At 36.4% G+C, this 13,250-nt stretch overlaps 1 protein-coding gene across 4 annotated transcripts in view; it reads left to right on the top strand.

The window, feature by feature from the left end:
• RIC1 (RIC1 homolog, RAB6A GEF complex partner 1) overlaps positions 1-13,250 on the top strand; it is a 47,249-nt gene continuing 33,999 nt past the window's right edge. For 2 of the 4 annotated variants that reach the window (XM_032097156.1, XM_032097155.1), the window contains exons 1-2: positions 13-349; positions 10,119-10,226. In XM_032097156.1, coding sequence (XP_031953047.1) covers positions 209-349; positions 10,119-10,226 — 249 coding nt within the window. In that variant the 5' untranslated portion in view covers positions 13-208. Of the gene's footprint in view, positions 350-10,118; positions 10,227-13,250 lie in introns of all 4 variants that reach the window. The other 2 variants (XM_032097158.1, XM_032097157.1) reach the window with 2 other exon arrangements.

The raw sequence follows: 13,250 nt of genomic DNA, 5'->3' as shown, positions 1-13,250 counted from the left end.
ACCGGCGGCGGCGGCCCCGCACCGGCACCGTCGGGGTGGCCTCAGTCCCCCGTCCTCAGTGGTGCTGAGCCCAGGGGTCCGGTCGCTGTGCCGGTGATTATGTGTGGTCGGCCGCGGACTCTGCTTCTCTCCCTCCGCTGATGCCCCCGCTGTCCCCCTGCCTAGGCTAGAGCAGGCTGAGCGCCAGCTCCTCTGGAAATCTTCAGCCATGTATTTCCTCAGCGGCTGGCCCAAGAGGCTCTTGTGTCCTCTGGAGTCCCTGGAGCGACCGCTTCATATCCAGACGGATCCCCAGAGGGCTTTCTTCGCAGTTTTGTTCCCATCTCAGCTAAGCATCTGGTACTGCAGAGTGAGTATCCGTCGTCTTGTAAGCTCTCGGACCCTGCTCCCAGCTGAAAAGACCTGTCGTCTGCTGGTTTTTTTTTTTTTCTTCTTCCAGAAATGGTTGTAAAATTTGAGGCTAGCTTTACTGAATATTTCAGTATTTGTGAATCTGAGCGGGTATCCACGATGTTTAGTGATAGGATTATAGTGTTAAGAAAATATGCAACGTCAATCTGCTTGCAGTTAACACCGTTTTTTTCTAAAAAATTAGACTTCCAAGCAACTTTTTCTTTGAAACGCTACATGCTGTCTGTGCTTAACATAAGGAGTAATTGTAGCAGTGGGGGTTTTTTGCATATAATGCTTCATATCTTTTACATTTGTATTTTCTGTGTTTTATATAAAAGAAGGTATGAGTGTAGGAGATATGAAACGCCCTTTGTAAAACACAGAACAAGATCTATCACTACCCAGAATGTTATAACACAGAAGTTCACAAACTTTTCTTTTTATGGAAAGTTTAAAAGTTCTGTGGCCCTAACAGAAGACTAGTCATGGCTTTTACATGGGAGTTGCTGCTGTAGCTATATCTAGTTTGAAACTGAACAATTGACATTAAGTGCCTTGGTTTTAACTCGTGTTTGTGTGGTAACAAAAATGCTGTTGGTCAGTTTGATTTGATGCCGTCAATGAAAACTGTGATACTGACTTTAAATTTTGATGCTGGATCCTTTTAAATACTGCCTAGATTAGACCCTAAATCTGTCTATAAATATCTCCAGATCTAGGTGGTTTATAGAGTTCATCTCAGATTACCAAAGAAAACCAGCAATCCAGTTTTAGAAAGCTGAAACTGAAAGATGTCAAATGACAGTCATAGCCTTAAAATCTCGTTTTAAGTTATGCTGAGATTTCATCACATTATGTTTTATTATGCTCTGCAAGGCTGTTCACCAGTTCCTGGCTGGGATGCTGACACTGTTTTTTGAACCTAGACAGGTATCTAGCTAACACATAATCAGCCCAGTAACTTCACACAATATCATGTGGCCTCTGTTTTCTTAAGTTTATGGCACACCATGTGCATAAAGTATTAAACTTCTTAGCTTTTGGCAGTTGTGGAACCTGTAATTGTAGTCTGTCAACAACAGCAGAACCGATCTTTTCCGTGGAGAGACATAGAAAACAACAGGCTCATGAAATGCTTCACAAGATGTGCCCTGTTGTCTAGAATGTAGTTTATTTTATGGTCTCTTCTCAGGGAAGAGGTTCATTATCTTGCATGCTTGGACTTGTTTTGAAATGTTAAACGTTGTATGACTGGCTACAGACAGAGCACTAGAAGAATTCACTTGGTGCAGAAGAGTTGACTAAACTCACAGGTCATTAATATTTTTAAACTAGATTTTGATTCAGTTTGTAAATGAGTGCTTTTGAGGAAGCTGCCGACTTTGCCAGGCCTGACCACTGACTGATCTTAAACTGAAAAATGTGTTACAGTCTCATGGCCTCTGCAGACAACTGGCTGTTATCAAAAACCTGTAAGATTAAAGGTTTTGGTCAAGGTCATTTTTAAAGAGAATTTCTTGCATTATTTTTATATATATGGCTGGGGTCCTGATTTGGTTTGTTGGGTTTTTTCCCCCAGGCTTTTCTTTTTTTCAGTTTCACATTTGTTTTTGAAGGTGAAGATTAAAATCATATATTTGAACTTTGATAAAACAAAATTACTGCATTCTAGAAAATGTTTTCATTTGTTAGAAGTATATTCTTTGGAACAAGGGTAAATTCTAGTCAGGTTGAACTAACTTGATTTCTTCTAGTAGAAAAGCCTTCAGGCTAGTGTTCTTGTTAAGACTTGTTACTATCTCAGCTATATATCAAAGGTTTTGTGTAAGAATGAGGTGGTGAGACTGGGAAAGTTCTGTTTTGAAATTTTCAGAAACAAGGGGCTCTTTGAAATGCTTCCAGGTGCGTGAGTTTACATTCAGTATGTGTGTTTTTAAGGTGACATAATAATGTTAAAACTCCTTTTCACCCACTGTGTGCTAAGAACTAGTGGAACTAAGGAAAGTTTATCCCAAAGTGTCTATTGTTTCCTGTTTTGGAATCAATACAGGTATTAAGACTCAAAATTGGGTAACTGGCATTGGAAAAAAAGCCAGATGGAATTATGCTGGTGTTTTTGAACCAAAAAGTCCTTGACTATTTTACATTTTGGGAGAGATTGGATTGTGGATAGAGAAGACCACTCAGGTGAATGATTGCAATCATGCGTCAGTATTGGTGAAAGGTTGTTGAGCACGGCCCCTCAATATGTTGACATTTATTTATGAATTATACGCATGTGCTACTGTACTAGTATACACATTATCAAGCATACTCAACATAGTTTGTTCTATTCTACTCTAATTTTACTTTGTGTATTTAAAAGGGACCTACACTGGTCACCTAGTCCAACTGCCTGACCAATTCTGGGCAATCAGAAGTTTAATCATGTTATTAAGAACATTGTTCAAATACTCTTGTACACTAGTAGACTCTGGGCATCAACCACATCTCTTGGATGCCTGTTCCAGAGATTTAAAAGAAACAAAACAAGCAAAAAAGAATGAGGTAATGCCAAAATTAACACATTTTAAAATTTTTACTTTATTTTTTAATGGTACCAAAAATCCTTTCTTGCTCCCTATTGGGTTCTGTTAAATAACCCCCACTCTGGAGACGTCTGCTCCAAGTATTTTCCTTAAATCAGAAGTTTTAGATTTAGACACCTTAGATAATTCCTTGACCTTTATGAGCCAGCATAACTGTTTTCACTGACAGCACGGAAAAGCTTGTCAAATGTTTGGATGCTTGAAATGAGAAACATCAGTGAATGATAGAACCTTTCTGAAATGCTATAATGAGATAATTGCTGTTTAGTAGATTGATTTGGGAACTGAAGATGAGGTTTCACAAAGCAGCTGTGCAGTCCTGTGTGTCATCATCTTTCCTGCTTGCACCTTTATTTTAATGGGTCTTATGGTGAACTAGTGATGTCTTTTTACAGGGATGTTAAGCTTAATGAACAAATAGAAGTCTGTTTATTTAGTTGATGAAAGGATCAAAGGAACATTGTAGTTGGCCCTCTTGAAAGTGTTACTCCTTTAACAGTTGTGGCTTTAATTTCAAATTGGTTTAGTTATCTCTTGAATTCTAGAAATTCACCCACAGGGCTCTAAGTATTAAGTGACAAGGTATGCAGCTAAGAAAGAAGGTGCCATAGACAACTGGAGTTCCCTACCTAACCCTTGACAAGTGAGTTGTGTGCAGCAAGTATAGTCTGCTGACATGGTTGTACATATAAATGTGGTTCAGCATTTCCTTTCTTTAGTGTTAACAAACTTGTGGCAGTGACAGGGATAAGTACTGGCCTTGAATATTTAATGAAAACTCCTGTAGGTTGTTGGGACTATCTGCTATGACTCTGCCAGTCAAAACCAGTTTTGTAAGCCCTTTGAAGCCAAGAGTAGCTTGTCCCATCTACTTATTCAGAGGAGAATTTTTTGATTACCTATATGCTTCTCAGCTTATGATTTATACTTACTCTTGGTTTTTAAACCCGTGTTTTCGTTTCTTTTTTTCTAATGATCTGATATTGAGTCAGAACACCTAAATGAACTAAAATAAGCTTTTGGGAAAGCATGCATATCAGAATCCTAGATTGTCAAATAGTTGGTATTCATTCTAAATGCTGAGTAAGTTGATATTCAGACAGCTGTCACAGCTCTCTCATGTGTGCTCTTCGGTCTCTAGCTGTTGCTGTATTACGAGTTGAAGTCAATGTGTGCTTTAAATCTAAGCATACAATAGGACAAAACAGGGGACTGTGCTTTTGCTTGGGAAGTGAGCTCCGTAACCTGGAATTTTGCCATGCTATAAAGGGAGTTACTTGTGACACAGTGCATAAAGTTCATAAGATATATGAATAAATACATTGAAATTATCTGCAGTTGTTTCTGTAGTCTTTTTTTTAATTACAAGTGCTGTTAAAAATAAATGCTTTCACTATGCTTTCAAGATTATGTTTTCTTCTCAGAACTGTAAGCAGAATAATTCACGGAATTATCGTGTGTAGCTTTTAATGTAGAATTTGATTGCAGAATGGACAATAGATGTCTTGATATTGAAAGAAGTGGTTGTGTTGGCTGTGTGTGGTGAGCAATATGACACAGATAGCATCAATGCAAGTTAAGATATCCTACTGCTCCTGCTGTGTTTTCTTCCTTAGTCATTTAACCCCTGAAATGCTGGTCTCTTACTTATGCCCTTTAAACACTTCTCTGAGAAGGTAATTTCTTTTTATTTGTCAGGAACAGTTTACTGTTGCTTCTATTAAAAAGATGCATGTGCGATTACATAATGAAACAAATGTTACACTGATGAATTTATCTAACGAAATGCAAAATTGTCATGTGGTTATTCAGTAGGACTTACCAGGTTTTCAGTGTCTCCTGTATTAATATAAAGTAGATTACCCCTGAAAGCTGTGTCATAATTACGTGCATGAAGGGAAAAGGCATCTCAGTTAAGACTTTTCAGTGTCCAGTTAGTTGCACGTAACAGAAAACCAAAGATGTATAGAATATGCCTTTGCTTTTTGGCAGCATTTTTGAGCAGGAGGTTAACTGAAAACTTTTACTTGAGAGAGGTAGTGGTTGACAATTCTGCACTTTGGTTTTCTGAATTATTTCACAATAGCCATGAAGCACACAGTTGGAAGCTGTGTCTGCTCTGTTTGTTGAGTAGGCACTCTGTTGATTCTAAGCTTTTCCTGAAATTAAATTAAAGGAGTTACGGTTTTATAATTAACCTTGCTTTTAGAAATTCGTTTATCACCACCTTGTACCTGTGTTACTGACAAAATGGCCTTTTGTGGTCTATTTATATGAATTTTTCTGTTCCTTATGCACACATCCTTGCTTTTCTCCGTGTAACCTTTTTATTAGTTTATAATTTTTCAAAGCTTCAGCATTTAAAGTGGAGCACAGACCATATAGTGAGAAAATAAAGTGCAGAGTGTCAGGCTTTTGTTTTGTTCTGTTTTCTCCCAGCCTTGTCTTTGTCACTTAGATCATAAGCTCATCTGAAGAGCGTTTTTGATTTTTGTCTTGTGCCTACACCCTAATGAAGCATTGAAGCATATAAAACTAAACAGAAAATTTGTGTTTTTCAAAGAAATTGCCTCTTTATCCTAAATGAGATGGAGTTTTGATGTCTAGAATAATATATGGTCAGGGGATGATAATATTAGGTTTTAACAGTTATCCACAGCCATGCAGGTTCTTGGATTGAGTTACATTAAGAAACGCAAACCCGTACATAAGACCACGTTGCATATGTGCTGTCAGGTCATGTGTTTGCTTTTCAGACTTAGTCCAGTAGTTTTCTATTGTATTTGCTGACCTACTTAACTTGTAAAATCAACAATATGCACAGTTTGTCATTAACCTGCAGTCAAACCAGAGGATCTGGTTTAAAGAAATGAATTTTTTCATTATTTTATGTTCTGTCAAATGATTGTATGTCTTTCCAGTCGGTTAATGTATCATTTTCTGTGACACTCTGAACATCTCAATTAGGACACTTGCTCGTGGGAGGGCTGTTGTTCAAGTCTGTTCAAGGCTACTTGTCCTCTTTAAAAAGGGCCTTTGCAGAACAACATTCACAGCTTAGTTAAGGGTTTAAATGTCAACTTGAATTGCATTTACATCAAATGTAGTAGAATGCTTGTGTTTAGGCAAGTGAATTGATAATTTCCCATATCTAAGCTTGCTGAGAGAATTTGCTGCAGGGTTTGTATACCTTAATAAATTTTTTCATAAAAACTGCATTATATATGGCTAAGTGTTCTGATGTGGCTTATGCTGCTAATACTTGGTAAATGGGCAAGATACTGTGTTTAGTCAGGTAGAATTAAGTAAAGCAGTTACAAAAATTTGGGATTATTTCATCATGGGTTTGGCTGTGGTGTTTTGTGTTGTAATTTTTAAATTGTTTGCATAGGTATTTTGTCCAGATGTTGATACAGAGGTCATCTTTCATAGTGGAAAGTCCAGAGGATTCTTCATGTAGAACTGATAATGAAACAGCTGTGAGTTTTTAGGTAGTTTTAATTTGAGTGGCTTTGTGATGGAGCTGTCTTTGTTGGTAGTGTTGTCTTGTTACCTTACTGTTTTACAAGTAGTGCAATTCATTTCTGATAATCCAAACCAGATTTGCTTTGGTGTTGTTATAATCTCACATGAGTAAGAAGAGGCATGTTTAATGCTAGAAAAACATTGTTGTGAAGCACAGAAACTTCTCAGTAAGAGCTGTGGAACATGTTCTTGTGAAGAGATAGCCAAGGCTGCTGACTGATGGAAGGAGATAAAGTTTAGCTGTAAGAACGAGAAGTTCTGTTTGTTTTCAGTACTATTAACTAGTGCACTGAAGAGTTTGTTTACACTTTAGTAATAATAATGCTGTATTCTTTTTAAGGTTATATTTCTTCTTCTTTTTGCCATTTTTATTATCCCGTAAGCATCCACTGCCGCAGTTCTGTTTGCAAGTGAGTGGCAGCTTCTGTTTTGCCTGACCTTACCTTCTTCTGCAGAGACAAAATGCACTGTATCAAAATGCTAAATTTTCTGTGCAGCAGATTATAAAATGCTGGATGTGCTTCTTATGTATTTTGGGAAACTTTTTTTAATGTTAAATTGCAATTTGAATTAAGACTTATTTACCCAGTTCTTTCTGCCTTAATAACTGAAGGTGTTTACTTCTTCCTCTAGACAAATTTTTTACTTCTTTTTAAACAACTCTTTATTTGTTAGGTCCTTTGCTATGTTTCTGGAATCTAGTTCCTCCTCAAGCTGTGGCTTTACCATTACTATTTCAGTGGGTGGATTTTAAGCATTTTAAAGAAGGAGGATTAATATATTGGCTTATTTGAAACAGTGGCTGCAATTCATTATTTGAGCTTAACTACATTCCTTTATAATTTTAGTAGCTGCATGCAGAAGTGTGAAGAGTAAAAACCATGGGGTTTTCATGAAGCTGATAAGGAGATTTGGAGTTTTTTTGACAAATAAAACCATAAAGATTTAGGGAAAATTCTAATTAATAGAATCTAAAACCCTAATACTTCTATAAAGAGTATGAATTAAATATATACAACTAAAAAGAGGAGAGTATCTAACTAACTGGGTGCCTCTCCCCCCTCCCCCAAACCCCCCCTCATTTTTTGGGTGGTTTTTGATGGGGTTTTTTCTTTTTTTTTGTGTGGTTTTGGTTTTTTGTTTGCTTTGGTTTTGGTTTTATTTGTTAAAATGTATGTTCAATGGCTTGCTGTGCTTGGGTCAAGTAGTTAGGTTGATATATATTCCTATTAACAGAAACATTCCTGTGCCATTTTCACTCACTTTAGATGTAATAAATTACTTCAGGTAAAATTACCATTTTTCATGTGTAAACAGAGCAGGATCTTGAGCTGTCCTTCTGTATTTGTTAATCCAGAACATTCAAACATCTGTGGAAAGCTTTTAAACAGGGTGGTAGATTTGTGTGTTAGGGTTTTCCTTATGTCTGAATTAATGCTTTTGAGCTGTGGAGTATATACAAATGAATTCTATCAGTGTAATAATTCCTCATTTTACCTCTAGCTAGGTAGCCTTTGTGACCTATTTAATTCAAAGTGAGTCAGCTTCTAATAAAAAGCTACTTAAACTACAAAAAGATAACATTATGAGAGCAATCAATGACTTTTAACTCCTTAAATCCTCATCTGTAAGCCTAGAAATCAATTTGTATAAATTTTATAGCTGGTGTGTATGTAGAATGTTCTCCCAGCTTCTAAGGTGTAATAGCAGTTTTCTTGTGAATCAGTGTCACAAGAATTCTACACTATAAATACAGTAATTATATTCTGTCAGAGTAGCAATATAGAAAGAAAACTGTTGTGTATTACCGAGCTGCTAATTTTGCCAGCTGCTAAAATGCTTCAGGCACAGAAGTGCTTTAAGAATGATCTCTAAGTTTGCACTAATGATGCAGATTACCAAGACACTACTTTTTCTCAGTATATCTTAAGGCAGTTAGGGTTCTAAGCCAATCAGTGAAAGGCTGTGTAGTTTATAAGAACAATCAACAGCAATCTGTTAGTAAGAGTAATTAGCTATCGTAATGTTAGATAATTTGATGCAAAAGAAGCCACGTGAATTTAAAAAGCTGGTGTAAATAGTTCTTAGGGTAAAGATTAGTGTGCTGGTTATACTTCATAAATGTTTATTTTTGATAATTCAGTTCTGTGTGGGTGTGAAATTTAAAAGAGTAATGCTATTAGAAGGACACCAAGTCATACTGTGAATTTACCAAGGCTAAGGCTGCCTGTGTGGTACTAATTCAGCTTGTTATTTATGTGCATGGTGACATAATTTCATTGCTTTGTTTTATACTATTTTAAATTAATATTCGTACTTCAAAATTAGGCTGTTGGTAACTCTGTTTCTTCTGAAAGGAAACTGAAAGAAGTGATTTCAAATAGGATGGTAGTAGACACCCACCAGATCTGGAGTGATGGACACTCACAAGGTTTCTGAGTAGAATTAATGTTTTTATATTTGTTGTACTGCTTCTGCTGGTGCGTCAGGTAAGCTAAGAATAGTAGTAAATTTCCATCACCTGTGGTCTTAGTGGTGGTTGGGAAGCTTTGCCTAGTGGTATCATGGTTAATTTCAGCAAAATGAGTGATTACTCTGTACCCTCTTGGTTCCCTTCCAGTGTGCTTTTTCTGGTACAGTGTTCGGTGCTCCAAATATGAATGAAAACTGAAATTGATGAAGTTAGGACAGCATATGGTATGAAAATGAGGGGTAACTTCTTTGACAAAAAGTGTGTCCTGCTTAATTTAACTTCCACCTCCCAATGGAGGAGGATAACAGAGTGGGAAATACCCATCTAAGGTGAAAGCTATTACTGATTGAAGAGCAAGAGAATACAAACGGTTGTGGAATATGTTTAAGGAGAATGAATGTTTCTAAGCACTAGAGCAAGGAAGGGTAACCTACTTGCATTGGGTTTTTGTGTCGTAGCTCCCAGCTGCGTTCGTGAAAGGGAATGAAGGCTTAGTGCTTAGGGTAGCTTTGTCTGGTCTTCATCACCCCAAAGCTTTTCTCCCTTCCCAGAAGGAAAGGTGTTAATGGGTGCACCTCATTACCTGCAAAATCCTTCCAGCTAACTGTAGAGGTGGATTTTCAGCAGGTTCTGACAACCTGTTCTGGAAAACAAATTTCCTGATTATCATTCTCTTTAACACAATGGCCCACCCATTTAGTAGAAACTAAGCAAATGAATTGTACCAGATACTCTTTAGAATATTTCTTTCATCCTGATTCATTTGACAGTCCTTGTCATTATAGGGGCCTGTTTGAGATGCTTCTGTTCATCTTAAGCATGTCACCCTTTATCTAACTTGAAACTACTTCTGTATTCTGTAATGACTCCCTGCTGTGCAGTTAAGTATTTTATTGAAATATCCTGGGTTTGAAAGAGTGAGATTAGGGATGACAGTGTGGCAACTGTTCTCCGTGAACTTTCTTTAAAGCACAGTTTTGTAATGGATTGTAAAATACATATTAATTTTTTAACCTCCCTCAAGGGAAACATGTTGTAGCTGTTAAGGACACAGAGTTCTTTACAGGTATAGCACAATGTAAGAAACATCCCATTCCTTCTAGATATGAGGTGTAATTATTTATATTTTTTTCCTCCAGCCCAGTGTATTAATTGTAAGCTACAAGGAACTTTCAAAAGCAGCTTCTCAGTTTGGACCTTACAAACAAGCAGAATGGCGGCCTGACAGCACAATGATAGCTGTTTCAGTAAGTAGAATTTTTCCTTCTTACTCTGGTTAAACTACTGCAAACAGAATTTTTTGCCAATTTCTGTGCTTATACAAAATTGCATATCATATATACATTTAATTGATACTTCTCTTGTGAAAACGTGTAATGGTACCAAGGAGTTTTTAAACAATAGAAGCTTTCTTTAGTACATTTCATTAATTTTTCCTTGTGAGAATGAACTACGGTTCTTTGTCTTAAAACAAGAGTTAGATGTATTGGCCAGCGGTGATACAGCAATCTCATTACTTTAGTAACAAATAATATGGTAATGTAAAGTTATGTGAATGAAAGAAATAGTTGTGGACTTAGGTGACATAATCATATTTAACTTGATAAATAAGGTTTAAAGGTGGATCTTAAGAGATGAAACTGGCCTTATTACAGGCTTTTGGTGATTAAAAAATACTGCAAGTCACTGAGAACACAGAGACAAGGGCAGTGATAAGTGATACATGAACTCTTCTGTTTAGAATCTTAGAGATGAGATCTTGTCTCACATGGAAATTAAGTCTTGTTTCATAGCTGGTGCTGTGCTCACAGCACTTCGGACTATTTCAGCAGCAGTGTTTAAAGTTTGAGGTGCAAGATGAACCCAAGAAAGGTGGGAGTACAGTTTGTAAGAGTCGCAATATGGGATAATACTCTTGGTGTCTTTTGGTTAGGTCTTACATTAGGACCAGGTCTTAAATTAGATACTGTTATCTTAGTGGAAAACACCAGATGATGGATGGAATAGTTCATGTCTCTAGCAATATCATGATAATCATAAATCAGCTAAGCTTCCCATGGTCCCATTTTCTTTTGTGTAATGCAAGTAAGTAGTTGGTCTAAAATGTTTAAATTGCCTAAAAGTATCTCATGGAATCAGTGAAATGAAGTATTTCTGTTAGTGCCAGATTATATTCTCAGTGACTACTAGTAATTATCAATAAAGTCAGAAGGGTGATTCCTGTGATTTTTGCTATGAATCAAAAAGAATCCTTCAGTTTTATTTTGCAGCATGTTTATCCAAACAGATTTTAATTAAACATTTATGTAGTAGTTCAGAAGAAACTTTGAATTTTTATACTGAATTACTTTGCATACTGTGGGGATTTTTTCTGAGAAGTTATGACCCATTTGCTCAAGAGACCTCGTGGTTTAGCTGACCGTCGGATAACCTTTAATTTTTGCCACTTCAGTCGCTGCACTTTAAAGTTTTTCTGCAACTAAATGTACAGTGTTCTTTTTGGCAGGTAGCATCAGAATCTAAATGCCCATAAAGTCTTAGTTTGTAAACTAAAGCTCTGTGAATTAAAATTCAAAATGGTAAGCTCTTATAAAATAATAAGATTTCTAATATTCTTCATGTTTCTTAGGACGATATTTCATCCCTGGGTGTATGTATACAAATGATATAGTCAAGCATGTTTGTTACAGTAGTTTTAACATCAGTTGTTTTGCAGTATGCTTTAAATATATATATATAGTTTAATTTGAAACAGTTAAGTGAGTCCTACTGAAAGACCACATTTACAATATTGCTGGTTTTGTTGTAGTGAGACAGGGCAGAAAGTCAGTTTTTGGAGCTTAATGACGAAGGTGTTCCTGCAGATGTGTGATACTCTCATCCCCAAGGAGAGTTCTGTCCAAGTGAATAGTTTTCTCTTTTTTCTTAAGTAACACATTCAAATGAAGGAGCAATAGCAAAGCAGCTTTTTAATGAAAAAACCCAATAATTTTGAACTGAATTAGCTTCAGTTAATTACTGAAGTCATGTGCAACAGCTAAAAATTTTTGATTTAAAGCTGAGTTAGGTGATGTTTCTGACCTGTGCTCATGAGTAGCTTGATTGTAGTAATTTTCTGTAATAAAACTTTTTTTAAGAAGGTAAACAAAAGGCTTAGTATGTACTTATTAGCCAAGTGGTACTTTTTTTTTTTTTTTAATGACATAATGATGCAGAGTGTATTCTGGATTTTATGTCCACTAGAGCAGTGATATACCATGTCTTTTGTTTCTGATAGCCTGAATATTCAGAGTGTCTCTATGAAAATAAATCACTTTGCAGCATATGCTTTGAGGTAAATATTTGTACTGCAGGCAGACTTTGGGCCAGCATATCAGGCTTTATAAAATACCTCAAGTAGCTTTAAAGGTATGCAGTTAAACAAGCTTAAGCAGTTTTCTCACTGTCAGCATCCCCTAGCAAATCTAACTTCTTTTACTAATAGTATCTTCTGTTGCTAAACTGTTGGCACATTTCCTAGGCAGATTTTATTTTTTCCCCTTATATTTTGTAGTTTCTTCTTTCATATTGCTGCCTTTGTAATTTTCCCAGTGTTACTGGGAAATACTGTTTCTTGTCTAGATTAGTACGTGTATCCAAGGTAGCTAATTCTAGAAGTAAATCAAACATAGGAACAGGGTCAAGATGCTTCAGTATGGAGAAGTATAGGAAGCATTTTGGTCCTTGCCGTGTTACAAGCAGTCCTCTGATACAGACTGCTTCTCGGTGTGCATTCCCATAGCTAAGGCAGAGCTTTATTAAACATGGTAGCATACAAAAAACCATGTTGAGAAACCCCTGGCAAGATACTCAGTGTTTTTACTTCTGACTGTCAAAGATTAGAATGATCAGGGAATGGATGACAGTGATGGTTACTTATTTAGTAAGTTTCACTCAGACATTTTTAAAAGCAATGAAAACTCTGTAAATTAATATGATCAATTTGCCAGAAGTCTGTGGTTGAATGCTTCTGCATTTCATCCCCCCTCTTCGTGGAATTTGAGGTTCTATTTAAAAATGAACCTGTAACAATAGCAACTTTGTGCTTTGAATAGTGTTCAGTGAGGCCCTTTGTACCTTAATATCAGTATAAAGATACTTCACAGTATTGTTTTACTCTTCTTTCCAGGATAAGATAACTTACGGGTTAAATATTTAATGATGTAATGGAAAGAACCTGTAAAGATGTTAGAAATGAACACGTTTCTTTACCACATAATACCTGAACATGA

Source organism: Corvus moneduloides, chromosome Z (genome assembly GCF_009650955.1).
Source record: "Corvus moneduloides isolate bCorMon1 chromosome Z, bCorMon1.pri, whole genome shotgun sequence".
Lineage (NCBI taxonomy): Eukaryota > Metazoa > Chordata > Aves > Passeriformes > Corvidae > Corvus > Corvus moneduloides.
The sequence above is the reverse complement of the archived record's forward strand: the minus strand, read 5'-3'. Positions and strand labels throughout refer to the sequence as shown.